The sequence below is a fragment of the Chrysemys picta genome, chromosome 23 (genome assembly GCF_011386835.1).
Source record: "Chrysemys picta bellii isolate R12L10 chromosome 23, ASM1138683v2, whole genome shotgun sequence".
In the NCBI taxonomy this organism is placed as follows: domain Eukaryota; kingdom Metazoa; phylum Chordata; order Testudines; family Emydidae; genus Chrysemys; species Chrysemys picta.
Window position 1 is genome coordinate 13,519,106 of NC_088813.1, and position 16,080 is coordinate 13,535,185.

General features: G+C 40.6%; 1 protein-coding gene across 3 annotated transcripts; it reads right to left on the bottom strand.

Annotated features, from left to right (window-relative positions):
• Positions 1 to 68: 68 nt before the first annotated feature.
• Positions 69 to 15,332, bottom strand: ZBTB8B (zinc finger and BTB domain containing 8B). 3 transcript variants are annotated; one of them, XM_005302168.5, is made up of 4 exons: positions 15,126 to 15,332; positions 12,635 to 13,607; positions 9,748 to 9,926; positions 69 to 9,335 (listed from the first exon to the last, which is right to left on the bottom strand). In XM_005302168.5, the coding sequence occupies exons 2-4, from the start codon at positions 13,581 to 13,583 to the stop codon at positions 9,024 to 9,026; spliced, it is 1,440 nt and encodes a 479-aa protein (XP_005302225.1). In that variant the 5' UTR covers positions 13,584 to 13,607; positions 15,126 to 15,332; the 3' UTR covers positions 69 to 9,023. The 3 variants fall into 3 exon arrangements, with proteins under 3 accessions (XP_005302225.1, XP_023963479.1, XP_042700678.1); XM_024107711.3 differs by having other exon boundaries at positions 15,108 to 15,173; XM_042844744.2 differs by lacking the exon at positions 15,126 to 15,332 and adding an exon at positions 14,424 to 15,063.
• Between the last annotated feature and the right edge of the window lie 748 nt (positions 15,333 to 16,080).

The window sequence follows — 16,080 nt, forward strand, 5'->3', positions numbered from 1 at the left end:
GCAAGCCATCTACTTAAATCATACACCTAACATATCTCTAGGAAGAGGAACAAAATCATACTATGTTCTCATTGTTAGCATAATATTTATTTAATTTTTGTTTTGTTCTTTAGCTATAAAAGAACTGGACTACATACAACAATATAAACATATATAGTACATATACAATTTAACATACAATAAAGACATTCAGTAATGCACCACTGTAGAAAAAAAGTTACAAAAAGCACTTAAAGATTTGTTCCCCATCCCTTAACAAGGGTAAACTGCTGCTGTGGTGGTAGGGGTCTACATAAATTCTTAACTTTGGTTTCATTTAGTTTTTACTCATCCACCTTGACACACACACAAGTCTCAGTCAGATACACTTGGAAACCTGGCAGCCAATGACAAAATGTCAGCCACTTTCCTATTAGCAACTCTTGGGACATGTCCCGTTATAAATCTCCAAAGTTCTGCCTGTTTAGCATTGCTTTATCTATTGCACACTGAATTTTCTAGATATTGTGCTGGTATCTTTAGTCAGACACTGAAAAGACCCTAGCTTTAGATCGACACAGTGAGACTAGTGTCCCACATAGAACTATTGGCCCTCAGTGCTTATGGAACCAGGAGATAAGATGTCAGTTCTCCCACTTCCAAGATAAAAGGTTGCCTTAGTGGGTTTTTTTTTTTTTTTTTAATTTTGCACCTTATTTGCTATTACATGGTGAAACAGAAATATTGGGGCACTTTTTAAAATGAGTCAAATTAAGAATACAGGAGAAATTTAACAGTTAATTCAACAGAAAATAGAATTTAAACAGTGAAAAATATACCAAGAATCAGACTTACAGAGAAAGTGGATAACACCAAAAAATTTCAGGCACAAAGCAGAGTTAGAATATAAACAAAGAATGTTTTCTTTATAGCAATTAATACTATAGTAAGGTTTACTTCTGGTTAAACCAGTTGATCAATTTCAAGACGATGCATTACCCAGTAACCTGCAGAAAATGTTTGCAGCTGTATTGGTCTTAGAAAGTGGAAAAGATAAAAAACACCCTTTACTAGTCAAAAAGTAATTTACAGTACAGGATCCAATGGACAGACCTCTGCCTGAGTATTTTGACCCACTGAGGTTCTCAAGTTCACCCAGAGGAATTTACAGGATTGGCACTTGAGTTAGAAGCTTTCAGGCCAAAAAAGTTCCAATGTCAAGTGCTGGCTCAAAAGCTGATGGATTAATTATTTCTTGATTTAGTGAACATTCTAGTGAACATTGGTTTAATACCTGCTGATAGGACCTTCTGAGCCCCAAAAGCTCCGGTATTCTAAATATGTTGATCCACTAGATGTCATATTATCCACCTTACCCAGTAATAAAAGTTTAAAAACATCTTAGCTATTGTAAGGCAAACTTTCTAAAGTTTGCATGTGAACAATATGTAGTGTGTTTTAGGGTTTTTTGTGGTTTTTGGTTCCCCCTCACCCCATTAGCTATTTGTTCTCAAACAAGAAAATTGATTTGAATATCAGTGACACAGTCAATTACACTCAAATTAAGTTTTAGTGTTCACATGATAAACTTCTGTTTTCAGGGGTACTGAATAGCTAAAAGTTCAATGCATACTCAGTCTTACCATTAAGAGCTTGGAGAACTTTTCAAACGGATTTGGACCCTAATCCTTAAGATGCATGCTTAGCTTTATGCATGTTACTAGTCTCCTAGTCAATAGGGCCACACATGTGCATAAAGTTAAATGTGTGCGTCAGTCTTTACAGGATCTGAGCCTTAGCCAGTTAAGTTACAAGCGTGATAGAAGTATGGTTTCATGTACTTTGATGGTTCTCTTGTAAGTCAAAAAATTCTGCATCATGTTTTGCAGATCCTTAGTTTAAAATGTGGAATACTGCCTCTAGGTATTTTGGGATGAATGTGTAAGTGGTTATGTACTGCATTTGTTGTTTTTAATCTGTTTCTGTGCATACACCATCTTCAAACAAAAATTTAGTAAGAAGCAAAAAAGTGTTATAGTCATTGTCAAGAGCCTGTGTTTTAAAGAGTGTTCGAATTGACACTGGCAGCAGAGAACACAGTAACTATGACCCTGATCCTATAACAAGATCCATTTAGGTAGACTTGCATGCCTGCATGGAGCCATTGGCAGGATTGGAACTATATTTCTCTACTTACCTATATTCATTTAAGAACAAGTGAAATCTTAGGCTCCATTACATGATTTTAAACACCACCTCCACCTATTTAGCGTCTGCAACAGTCCAAAAACTGACTGAAACAGACAAAAATTGACTCAGTGAACTGATTATGGCATATTATGTTAATACTTTACACTTTCTAGTAAGGCTTTAAGATAAAAAAACACAACATACATTTAAGTTTATAACGTACATCAAAGTGAAGAGGGACACCCAATTTAAATTTTGCTCCAAATTTTAGTTTGTAAAGAAACTTTTACAGTCTGACCAACAAATGTTTCCTCACATTAATAATTCCAATGATAAAAGTTAGTTTTAAACATTTGAACAATGTTCATGGATGACTGAACTGCTAAAGGAGCACTCAAGGAAGATAAGGCCATTGTGGAGAAACTAAATGAATTCTTTGCATCAGTTTTCGCTGCAGAGGATGTGAGGGAGTTTCCCACACCTCAGCCATTCTTTTTAGCTGACAAATTTGAGGAACTGTCCCAGATTGAGGTGTCATTAGAAGAGGTTTTGGAACAAATTTATAAATTAAACAGTAATAAGTCACCAGGACCAGATGGTATTCACTCAAGAGTTCTGAAGGAACTCAAATATGAAATTACAGAACTACTAGCTGTAGTATGTAACCTATCATTAAATCAGCTTCTGTACCAGATGATTGGAGGATAGCTAATGTGACACCAATTAAAAAAAAAAAAAAAAGTGCTCCACTGGCTATCCTGGCAATTACAGGCTGGTAAGCCTAACTTCAGTACCAGGCAAATAGGTTGAAACTATAGTAAATAACAGAATTATCAGACACAGATGAACAACATTTGTTGAGGGAAGAGTCAACATGGTTTTGTAGAGGGAAATCATGTCTCACCAATCTATTAGAATTCTCTGAGCGGGGTCCACAAACATGGACAAGGGTGAACCGGTGGATACAGTGTACTTAGATTTTCAGAAAGCCTTTGACAAGGTCCCTCACCAAAGGTTCTTAAGCAAAGTAAGGAGTCCTGGGATAAGAGGGAAGGCTCTCTCATCGATCAGTAACTTGTTAAAAGACAGGAAAGTAGGAATAAATGGCCAGTTTTCAGAATAGAGAGAGGCAAATAGTGGTGTCCCATGGGTCTGTGCCGGGACCAGTGCTATTCAACATATTCATAAATGATCTGGAAAAAGGGGTAAACAGTGAGGTGGTAAAATTTGCAGACAATACAAAATTACTCACAACAGTTAAGTCTAAAGCAGACTGCAAAGAATTACAAAGGAATCTCACAAAACTGGGTGACGGGACAACAAAATGTCAGATGAAATTCAATGTTGATAAATGCAAAGTAATGCACATTGGAAAACATAATCCCAACTATACATCTAAAATGAGGGGTCTAAATTAGCTGTTATCACTCAATACAAATCTTGGTGTCATCATGGATAGTTCCCTGAAAACATCCACTCTGTGCAACAACAGTCAAAAACAACAGAAAGTTAGGAACCACAAGGAAAGGGATAGATAAGAAGACAGAAAATACCATAATGCCTCTATATAAATCCATAGTAAACCCACATCTTGAATACTGCATGCAAATCTGGTCTCCCCATCTCAAAAAAATAAATAAATGATAGATAGATAGATAGATAGATAGATAGATAGATAGATAGATAGATAGATAGATAGATAGATAGATAGATAGATAGATGAAGTGGAAAAGGTACAGAGAAGGGCAACAAAAATTATTAGGGGTATGAAACAGCTTCTGTATGAGGAGAGATTAAAAAGACTGGAACAATATATGTTCCATTCTATATGCATCCGAAGAAGTGGGCTGTAGTCCACGAAAGCTTATGCTCTAATAAATTTGTTAGTCTCTAAGGTGCCACAAGTCCTCCTGTTCTTCTTTTTTTAAAAAGACTGGGACATTTTAACTTGGAAAAGAACACTAAGAGGGATATGATAGAGCTCTATGAAACCTTGACTGGTGTGGAGAAAATGAATAAGGAAATGTTATTTACTCCTTCACAAGAACTAGGGGTCATCCAACGAAATTAGTAGGTAGCAGGTTTAAAACAAACAAAAGAACATAACTTCTTTACACAACGCATAGTCAACTTCATTGCCAGGGGATGTTGTGAAGGCCAAAAGTATAACTAGGTTCAAAAGAGAACTAGATAAGTTCCTGGAGAATTGGTCCATCAGTGACTATCAGCCATGATGGGCAGGGATGCAATGCCATGCTCTGAGTTTCACTAGCCTCTGTCAGAAGCTGGGAGTGGACAATAGGGGATGTGTCACACAATGACCACCTGTTCTGTTCATTCTCTCTGAAGCCCCTGGCACTGGCCATTGTTGGAAGACGGGATATTGGGCTAGATGGAACTTTAGTCTGACCCAGTATGGCCGTTCTTATGTTCTTAATAATTCCCATGCACTGTTTGAAACCCAAACATTGCAGCTCTAAGACCCCTGAATAAACAAAAGTTTTCAGTCTAAACTGGGAGACATTTAAAAAGTAAACTGGGTTTCTTAAATTTTCACTTAATCTAAGGGGTTACAAAGCAACATAGGTAAATACATTTAAAAAAAAAATCAATCATACTTAATCTGGATTTTTAAAAACCTATTATTGTTACAAGCATCATCCAATAGGTTACTATCACAGAAAGAGATTAGGAGGGAAATTATGTATCTGTTTTTTGCAGTTTATTATGTGCATTTGACAACATAGTCAGTTTCACTGTTTCCCCAGAGAGTTGTGCAGGATCCCCCCACAGCAACAGGGGAAAGAAAAGTTCTTTAAAAAAATAAAAATTAAAAATGAAACTATGATTGTAAAACCATAAAAGTTATTAGGAAGAATCAGTAGTACCTGAAAACCCTTAAAAAAAATTGACTAGCTTTTAAAGTTGATAGCATCCTTTTAATCTTTCCTTGCCATGAATTTGATTTTTGCTTGCATAATGCCCATTGCCAGCAGTGGATGGATTGAATGTCTGGGAATTAAAAATTGAGTGTGAGCCTTAACTTGGAGTTTCCTCGATTTGGTCAACTGGTCTATGTTTTATAAAGCATACCCCTCTCAACTAAGTTTACTTTCTACACAAGGCCAATAGGTTCCAGACTCCTCCAGGTATCCACTGATGTAGTTAAATCAGCTGTTCAAATAAGGCTCAGCTCATAAGTGTGTCTGTTAATTAGGCAGACTACATTTAAAAGGACTCCAGCTATAAAGTTACCGTTCAAATTTCAGACAAATGAAATGATTCAGATTTGGAAGATTAATATTTACAAGTTCAATGCACCATTAATATCATTGCAGCATGTATTTCTTTAGTGAAAAACAGTGCAATTATGTGCAAATAAATTAAGTATACTCCTAAATAACGTAAATTATGTAGAGCTAAGAATTTAAGATATGTAGTTTCGTGGCCTTTTAAAAACTTTGAAAGAAAAGAACACATCAGAAACAAGCCTATTAAGAACATTTTCTTTGATTCTTCATTCAGCACCATATGAATATTCTTTAGAACAGAAGTGTCACTTTCTCAAAGCTTGTAAAGGCTGGCTTTACATGGAAGATTTCAAGGAAACATCATGGAATTGGGTGGGAAGCACAGCAAACATAGATCTACATAAACATCTGTCACAAGAAACTGAATAAAGCATAACCTTTTCTACTAAACACAGAGGCTGAATTAAGGACCCACTGAGAAACAAAGTGGCACGCTATGACAGATCAACAGAAATTGCAATTTTGCTGGTCACTTTCAAACTGCAATGTGATTGGAATCTCTCTCCCACCCCACCCATTGCCCCAACATTACACAAAACTTAACAGTTTCATTCTCTATGCACAAGACACACAACAAAAATTTCTAAAACCAAATGAAGCAGGCTGAATTCAAACAGCTGAAGGTCACTGCAGTATTTCCCACAGCTCTTAAATCCACTGCATACATGCCTTCACAAGAGCACTGATTTTCCTCTTCTGAAGGTCTTCACAATTTCAGAGTTCACTAGTACATGCCTCAACATAGTTCTACAGTGTTTCTCTGATAAGCTAAATCACCAGAAAGATGCATTGTAACACACTATCCAGCACCATATCCAATGAATATTCCAAGTCTAGTGGCCTCTAATATTTACACTGAAGCGGCACCTCTCTGCCAGAATGACCATAGAGATCAGGATGTCATACTAATGAAAAGTTAGGATGACTATTTACATTCCTACCCCACCTTCATTATGCAACTCAGTCCTCAGTTGTCAAAACTATGAGGACTCCTTTTCAAATGTTCTTACACAAAGTCCTTTGCTCGTCTGATAAGCAGATATCAGAGAATACCATCGTGAACTTGGGTTGGCTGGGCAGAAACAGAAGTAATCAAAAAGACCACCCCCCCATGGGATTATAGATAGGATTTTCAAAAGTGCTTATGTGATCTAGAAGCCCACCCTATGGGCCAGATTTTCAAAAGTGTTTAGCACCCAAAATTGAAGTTGGATGTTCAGGAGAGCTCAGTTCCCATTTAGGGTCGTCAATGAAGTGGCCAGGGCTCTTTTGTAGATCCAGACACTCACTCAGGTGCCTAAATATGAGCTGCTGGTAGTCGCTTAGTTCTTTGGAAAATCTGGCCCGAATATTAATTTGCTGTGCTGATGAAACTATGACATAATTGTTCAGACACCAACTCCAATGTATAAACAATAGGAAAAAAGGACTATTGGAGAGGTTTTGTAACAAACTAGAAAACAAATACAAATAGCTTATTTTTAACAGTACGTTGCTCCCCTCAATTTAAGTTACAGAAAATAAACCCAGCAAGAAATGAAATATCTTCCAGAAAGAGAGCGCTCAAAGTAAGACTTTAAGTTTTGGGGAGACATTTCAAACAACTCTATTTACCTTTGATTTTTTTTTTTTGGTTGGATTTTTTTTTGCTACTTTGCTAGTAATTCAAGATAAACAGAGGCTTGTTTCATTTTTATTCATCCTCTTTGATCTTGCAATGAAGTCATGCTGCCGCATTTGTGATATCAGAATCACTTCTGTACAAGTAGATTGTGATATCACACCAGGATTATTGCCTTGCTACAGGATGAAGCAAATAAAGAAGCTGAACCGTGGGGCAGAATGTTCTTATCCAATATGTGAAATAATAGCACGAGGTATACAGAAAATGACTGGTTAAATCATCTGCTTTTTATATAAAAATGTTCCATTTTATGTTTGCTCAATGTAAAGTCTTCTTTAAAACATAAGAAAGGAAAACTGTCTTTTTAACTGAGATGATCTTCCTGTGTCAGTGATGTCTGTCTGCGATCTTCTGTTCTAGCACTTGATCCAGAAAGTGAGGCCCAAATGCAATGCTTTTCATTAAACATTTACGAACAAGTTAGAACGTACTATCTCCGTACAGTATGCACCTTCACTGCACAGAATCCTTCAATATTGTAACTTCTTTAGCCTTAAGTTTAGCAGTAGCTTACCCAAGAGCTCTATACAGTTTCCCAGCTAATTTCATAGTCTACCGCAATTTGGTACTGGACAGGTAAATTAAATAAAGTAATCTCACCTCCTTCAAAAGCCAACTTGTATCTGTCCAACAAGGAAAACGCAGAGTCCAAGTTGGAATTTTAACAAGAGACAGTACCTGGATGAATTCATAAGACAATGAAAGGGTACAAACCATTATAGGAATCATCAAAGACTATTTTTGATTATATACGAAGAAAAATCTCATTAGGAAAGGGGAAGTTTGCATACAGGGAGTCTCTAATTTTACAAGGGGGTCTCACCTGGCTTCTTCAAAAACAGTTTGCAGGGATGGTGTTATATATGTAGTCCAGATTTTTTTTTGGAATTGTACTTCAGCTAGATCAGCGGTAAATCTGACTATTTAATCTACTAAAGAAATGACTTTTCTAGATTGCTAGGTTATAACTTCTACTTTAAATGGTTGAAAAGAGGTGGGCAGTGCACTTAGTCTTGCTTCAGTAACCAGTGCACTTTGGACACTATTTTACTAGATCATAGAATAAATATTCTGTGTAGTTCTCAGGCCTGGACTACTGTTTTATGGGCATTAAAGATAGACCAGAAGAATCACAGCCAAAGCTCTCTTGTTCTCCAGGGATGGAAATGCAGTGAAAACTGCCCAAAAATAGAAGCTTGCTCTCTAAGTACATATATGAACAAACATGTGTGAAGATTCTCTACTGAATATGCTTCCCTCTGTAGCATATTTGTTATCCTGGTAATTTACTGTGGTTTCCAGGTCAAATCCTATTCTAAAGTTTTAAGATTAAACAAACAGTTAGAATTTACAGTTTCAGATAGGACTTTCCTAGCATAAGAGGGACAAGATTGCAAAACAGTTTAGAGAAGTCCAAGGTTAAGGATGAAAACTACATTTATTTTCTCCACATCTCTTCCTAGAAAGATGATGGTTGGCCCCTTGAGACCAGGATTGAGGGACCATGGCAGCATTGTGAGAGGAAACTCAGTATCAAATGATCATGATGATCCTTCACCTGCAAAGAGCGTTATCCTTCCCTCATAGCCAGGGTACAGAAGCACAACACGTGATTGCAAGGAGACAGCCTCTGCTCTCCCAGGATAGAAAATTCCCTCAGAATTCTAGTGCACAGCACTGAAAAGTTAAAAAATATTTCAAAATTCCAAAATCCAGTTCTTCCCACCTGTTCTATCAAAACTGGAATTTAGTAATAAAAAACACACAGTTCCACAAAACTGGTTAAATATGCAGTTTTCTGCTGCAGAATGACCAATCACAGGGGAGACACTTTAAATCCGCCAACCCTCCTTTTGTTACTACATAAGTGCCTCTCGGTCTGATAAGCTTCTATGGATCTCCTGCTTATCATCAGCATCATCATCATCAGCTGGATCATTTTCCTCACCAGATTCGACATATATAGGCCAATCATTGTCTGTATCACCCTTTTCTTGACCTTCTGATGAAGGTTCCATCAGACTGAGGTTAATGGGCATTGAATCCTCATGCGTAGTCGTTACACAAGTGCAGCTGTCACACAAGCCAAAGCGCCGTAATCCCTGCGATAGGCTACTTGTGAACGTTCTTCTGCAACCCTTGCAGATAATTGGCTTGTTTGATCGGTGCACCTGATCAATGAGAAATAGAACATCATTGTAAATTGGCCGGCCTATCTTGCTGTTCTATTCCTTTTGGGGGATGCTGCTTCCATATATTCCAAGATGAAACACACAACAGCATTTACCAAACTTGCAGGGCAAATGATCACATCACCTTTCTAAGAACAAAGGTTTTGGACTAAAACAGTTGTATTACATTAAATGTCAATTTCTTAGTCTTAACCATTGCCCAGTTAACCTTACATATTGGGAGCAGAATCATTCTATCCTCTACTGTACTTTAGAACAGCCTTATATCAAAATGTGATACATATACATTATTTACACAGATCAGCATAATGACTGAGAAACACTGAATACAGGAGTTTACTATTTATTTTTAAGTCTGCTTCTGACAGATATCTGCTTTTATCAAACTTACACTCAGAGCATGACTCCGAAGGTGCTCCTGCCGGGTGAAGCGTTTGCCACACGTCTCACAAGGGTAGGGTCTCTCCCCTGTATGAGAGCGAATGTGCCGTTTTAGTATTCCCTTCTGCTTAGCCGTGTAGGGACAGAACGGGCATTTGTGGAGCTTGATTGGCACAACTAACACATCACCTTTTAAAAAGAAAACAATATATTTTAGACAATTCAACAAAGTTAGCTAGGTTGCTCGCTACAATCCTTGCCTGCAAGCTAGGGCCAGAATACTTACATAATTTTTCCTCTTTGTATTTGGCTCGCTTGGATTTTAATTTTATGGTCTCTTTTTTAAAAGCTTATGGAGCTGCAGGTGCTTAGCACCCTTGAAAATCAGGCAGTTTTAAAATATATTTAATAAATTGGCAACACTGATTTCTGGTGTGATGTATTTGCTAGACTATGCTCAATATACGAGCCATTGAAATTTTCTTGTTATCTTCAAGTTTATTTTTGAAAAAGGTGTCATATTAACAGCACTGGAAACTAAAGTCTTTAATTCAGCCATAGAAAAGTGCACAGGCAGTAGCAGTGCAAGTTTTCCAATATGCTATAATAATGGGCCTCAATTTAGACATAGAGGGACCATCCCTAGAGGTAATTTATGCCTCTGTCCCCATTCAAGTCTTAGTAGGCTTTCTACTGGGACTAACAGGAATCTTTCATCTCTAATATATTTGCAGTTTGTGTTTTATTTTTTTCCAGTAAAATATGCCTAGATTCAGAATATACACATACAATTAAACATTGATAAATTCATGTGAGAAGATGCAAAAATTGTATTTGAAGATTACATTTTTAAATAAAAATGGGCATTACTGAGCTTCTTCATGGTAGCCAATACACGACAGACAAGAGATATCCTTTGTAACATGACTAGGATTGGGTGGTGATGTTAAGAGACTAAAAAGTGTGTGTTGCTTTATACATTGATTCAGGAAAGCACTTTAAACACATCCTTAATGTTAAGGTGCCCCACTGAAATGCATGATTAAAGTTATGCATACACATAATCCTTGAATGTACTGGAGCCTCAAAGATTAACTAAAATATTTTTCAATAAATCTCAAAATCAGTAATGACCCTAATAATTCATGTATAGACATGTACATATACATATATATACACACACACACTTTCAAAAACAAGATATCTGAGACTCATTCCATAACTTTAGCTACCAGGACCGGAGTTCAGGGTTCTGTGTCTCCCTTGAAAAAGCTGAATACATCACAAGAACCTAAACCAGCATAAAGAATAGTTTTCTGTCCTACTTTAGGTGCTAGTGACGTCAATTCTTGTAAGAGAAACAGAACCCTGAATGCATGTTTAAAATACATAGTTCTAGTGTTAAAAGTTTCTAGCAAATTCTGTTAATTATTGATGATTTTTTAATCAGGTTTTAGGTGTATTTTCACTTTTAATTCTAGATTAACAATTTGAAGAGTTTTATTTGAAAAAACATCAATGGAACAGAATGTTATCCCATTAGATGTCTGCTACGCTACAGCATTTTGGAAGCAGTAGATGTTATTGTAACAGAATACTGCCATTAAATATTATTTCAGTTATGCTAACTGACTAATAGTTAATGATTTTATCAGATGAACATTGATTCACTACACAGTGAGAGTTCCTTACAGACCTGCTGAACTCTAAGGCCTGGTCCACACTAACCCCCCACTTCGAACTAAGATACGCAACTTCAGCTACTTGAATAACGTAGCTGAAGTCGAAGTACCTTAGTTTGAACTTACCGCGGGTCCAGACGCGGCAGGCAGGCTCCCCCGTCGACTCCGCATACTCCTCTCGCGGAGCAGGAGTACCGGTGTCGACGGCGAGCACTTCCGGGATCGATCCCAGAAGATCGATTGCTTACCGCCGGACCCGGAGGTAAGTATAGACCTACCCTAAGAGGCTTTAAGAACACACTTGTGTGCTTGAGCTAGTGATGGCATAAACATAGCTTTACTTTCTACAGCATACGCTATTTTTGTGAATAACTCCTATTGCCTGCATCATTTTTTTTTTTAACTTGGCAAATTATGAATGGCTATGAGAACTGAGGTGCTCTTCAGGCAAGGAGTAGAGCCCACCATAAATGACAGTTTTGGAAAGGTCAACAGAGACAGTGTTCGGGAAAAGAAATAGTCTTCCAACTTTATTACAAGCAGATGAAGACCCAAAATCGTTAACGGCCATTTTAGGAAATGTGTATATTTACATGAGCTTTTTCTCCTTCAGGTCCCTGAAGGTGCTGCCACATAGCCTTCCTACTGGTGCTGAGAAATCCCAGCATGCATTTGGGCTAGTGAAAGCAGCAGCCCTGATGATCAGCAATGGAGAAGGAAGTCTGCCTCTAGAGGGAAAATATGCAGTGTAGTTAATATTCCGCCTCTCAGAGTTTATAGCATAACCAACATGGGGTTATCAGTTTGTCTTTCTGAATCCTTAACAACTCTTCTTCATAATACTAACAGTTATAAGAGGCAAAGTTTTTCTTACATTCATCCTTCATTCCAGTGTTGTCCCAAATTACGTTACCATTTAGTAAACTGGTAGTCACCAACATTAGACTCCAAAATACCTATTTCAAATACAAGTTTTTAGATCAGAAATACTTACCTTCCAAATGCTGCACTGAGCAAAATGAGTGCAGCTTTCTTTTGAAGTCCAGAACAATAGTTTATTTTGCTGTTGCATAAAATTCAGCAATATTTTCCTGTGAAGTATACTGAACAAGAATGAGAATAAACTGTTCAATTAACATAGACAGTTATACAAATAAGCAGCTTCCTCATCTGTTATACAGACATTCTCTACAGCCTCAGGAATTCTCATCTCACCTGTATCCTCACCATACCAGTCGCTGTGAATGTCCATCATGGAACTCATGGCCACCCCTGCATCTTCTGGCCTACCCTCAAAGCCCCGAACAAAGTGATGAACCACATCATCTTTTCTTTGAGCCGCACTGCTGCGTAGCAGGGCCTCCAGGAACTGTTTCATATGATAGTTATTGCAGGCTAAGTCCATTGCCTGGCCACTGTGCAGCCCCTCTTCCATCTGCTCAAGAGATAACGGAGTTGGATACTGCTGTAGTCGTTCACCCACTTCTACTTCCACTTCATCAGAGTCAAATTCTACTTTTGGTTCTACTACCCCTTTGGGCAGAGAAGAATTAATGTCATCTGGAGAATCACTGCTTACAGGGTCTCTCACCACAAGTTCCATTGGGTGGCAGCTGCTACATTCACCACAGGGAGGATCTCTCTGACAATCAGAAATCCTTTCCTTTTCTTGCAGAGAAGAGACGGAGGCAGAGCACTGGCTCTTTGTACCATAAGAAGTGCCCTCTCTGACAGAACTAGAGCTTCCGCTATCAGCCTGATAGAAGGCAGCTTCTCTCTCTATTTTTCTGCAAATATCTAGCGATGACCTGATGTATGTTTTGCAAAAATTGACCACATCAGTCATCTGCAAGTAGCTAGCTGCGGACATGACTTCAATAACATTTTCTCCACAAAGATCCAGCTTCCCTGAATAAAGGAAATCTAGGATGACGGAGAAGGCCTCTGAAGTAACAATGTCCAAAGAAGCAGTGCTGTGTCGCCCACTGTCTTGAATGTAATGAATTAATAAGGCTCTGAAGTAGCCACTATTGGCAAAGAGAATGTTCTTGTGAGCTTTGAAGATCCTGCCTTCCACAATAATACTGCAGTCACAAAAAAAATCCCTCTTTCTTTGCTCATTCAGCTCTCCCAAGAGTTTCGTGTAATATGACTGCATCTCCATTTCTCCTATTGCTGCTGCTGATCACTGACAAGAAGAAACATAAAGAGAGAACATTAGAGCAGAAATGATTCCACAAAGGGAGAAGAAATCAAAACCTATCACTGTTTTCCCTCCTTCCAAAAACAAACACCCCCCCTCCCCGCAACAACCTGGCCTATAGTCATATTCAGACTTGGGGGGGGGGGGGGGGATTACAACCTGAAGTCACTGTAACATTCCAACTACGACAGTCCACGTCCAATTATTATTAGCATTACTGCAGCACCAAGGAGCCCTACTCATGGACCAGAAACCCATTGTACTAGGCACTGTGCAAACACAGAACAAAAGGATGGTCCCTGCCCTAAAGAGCTTACAATCTAAATAGAGTAGCCTCTGTCGTTTCTTAGTGGACAACATACTAGCTTGACAAATTTAGTATCCTATATCCCAACTCAGCCAACCTATCACAGACACATGGCAAAGATGCCGTGATTGTGTACAGTGCTCCAAAGAGTGAGAACAATTCTAAACTTCAGATAGTCTGAGATGGTATCTGCTTTTAATAACACTTCCACTAAAACGGATTCCAGGGTCAAATTACAACCTGCCCTGAGAAAAGGTTTTGAAGATACAGTTATCGAAGTTCACTTTTTTACTTATATACTAGTTGTCTCATTGGATGAGATTACATGCACCACCACCGCCATTAATCCCTCGTTCTTTATATAAAAAAAAAATCAGACACTATTGTTTTTCTGATATTTGCAGTCAAGAGCGAAACTGGCATAGATGGTTGCTTAGGAGGACCACTGGCGGAAAAGCTAATGAAAACGGGAAAGGCTTAAAAAACAACAATACATTTTACTTATTTAAGGCTTTCCACTTGAGAATGTCAGAGAACTTTACAAGCACAAAGTCTCACAACGCTCCTGTGGGACTGGGCGCACTATCCCCATTTTACAGGTAGGGGAATTGAAGAACGAAGCCGAAGCATCCCACAGAAAGTCTGTGGCAGAGCTAGGAACCCGCCTCATTTGACCCCCGCTCCTGCATTTCAGCCAGGCGCCCCCGTGGCCATCAGTCTATGGGCACCGTATGTCCTATGTTCTTTGGAGCCGAAGTCTCTCCCTTGGTGGACAGTGGGAAATGCCAAGTCGGCTGGAGAGGCGCCAGCCCTGCCCACCCCAGCGCAGCAAACCCGCATCGGGCATCTGAGCAGGGCCGAGTCCCTGCAGCCCCCCAGAGGGGTGGGGGGGGCGTCCCTCAGCCTTCGCAGGGTCCGTCGCCTCCCGCACAGGATACCCTCCGCCCCCGAGCGCGGGACCCCCCGGGACTGAGCCCTGCCGCCCCTCCCCCAGTGGGGCTAGGGCCCCTGGGCTGCCCCTCCCCCAGCTCTGTGCAGAGGGCAGCTGGCGGGGGGCTTGGGGGGGGGGGTGATGCCGCTCAGCCGCCCCAGCCGCCAGCCACACCCCGAACCCGGGCGCAGCAGAGGCTTCGCGCCGCCCCCCCCCCCCCCGCTCCTGAATGAAAAGACGGCGGCACCTCCATTCTCCCCCTCACCTTTACCCGGCCCCTGGCGCAGCGCTACCGAACCTGACGCACGCGCCGGGCCGGGCCCTCCTTCTCGCCGCACCTCCCGAGCACAGGATAGGCCGAGAGGCGGTGCCTCCTTCCCAGCAAGGTAGGGTGCGCCCTCCCCGGCCACCCGCCCGCGCCCCACGGAGCATGCGCCCTTCGCCTCGGCCGCCTCCAGGGTTGGAGTTCCCTGCTGTGATTCTCTTTCTCGGGGCAGGAGCCCGGGAAAGGGACTACACGTCCCAGCATGCACCGCGAGGGCGCGTGCTCCTGGGCTGGGGCAGATCAGCGGCCGGGCGGTGCTGGGGGCTCGGGGCGCGCAGCCCCAGCGGGGCTCAGCCCACCTGGGCTCCCAGCGTTGGCTGGGAGGAGGCGGGATGGCTGAGATCGGTACCGTTTGGGCAGGGCCTTCGAGTGCCCTCAGCCTCCCTGCGGTGCTAGTTACCTGTCCTGTCATCTGCCCCTCGCCTTTCATCCCTTCCCCAGGGAGCTAAAGCGCCTCCCGCCTTTCATAGGCTGCGCACAGACTGGGCGTCCCAAAGGCAGCTAGGCACCAAACCTGGCTACATTTCAGCGGCAAGCAAATGAAAAGTAGCAGAGGGGTAGCCGTGTTAGTCTGAATCCGTAAAAAGCAACAGAGGGTCCTGTGGCACCTTTAACAGAAGTATTGGAGCGGAAGCTTTCGTGGGTGAATGCCCACTTCATCAGATGCAAGCCTGATGCCTTGCCTCTGACGAAGTGGGTATTCACCCACGAAAGCTTATGCGCTAATACTTCTGTCTGAGTCTTAAAGGTGCCACAGGACCCTCTGTTGCTTTTTAAGAAAATGAAAGGACTAGTCGTCTACAGGGGAGATGGGGAGTTTAGAGTCCCGACCACCACATTTCAGTTGTCTCCTACACAGACACCCAACCCCATAGAGGGTTGCCAGCCAGCTTTC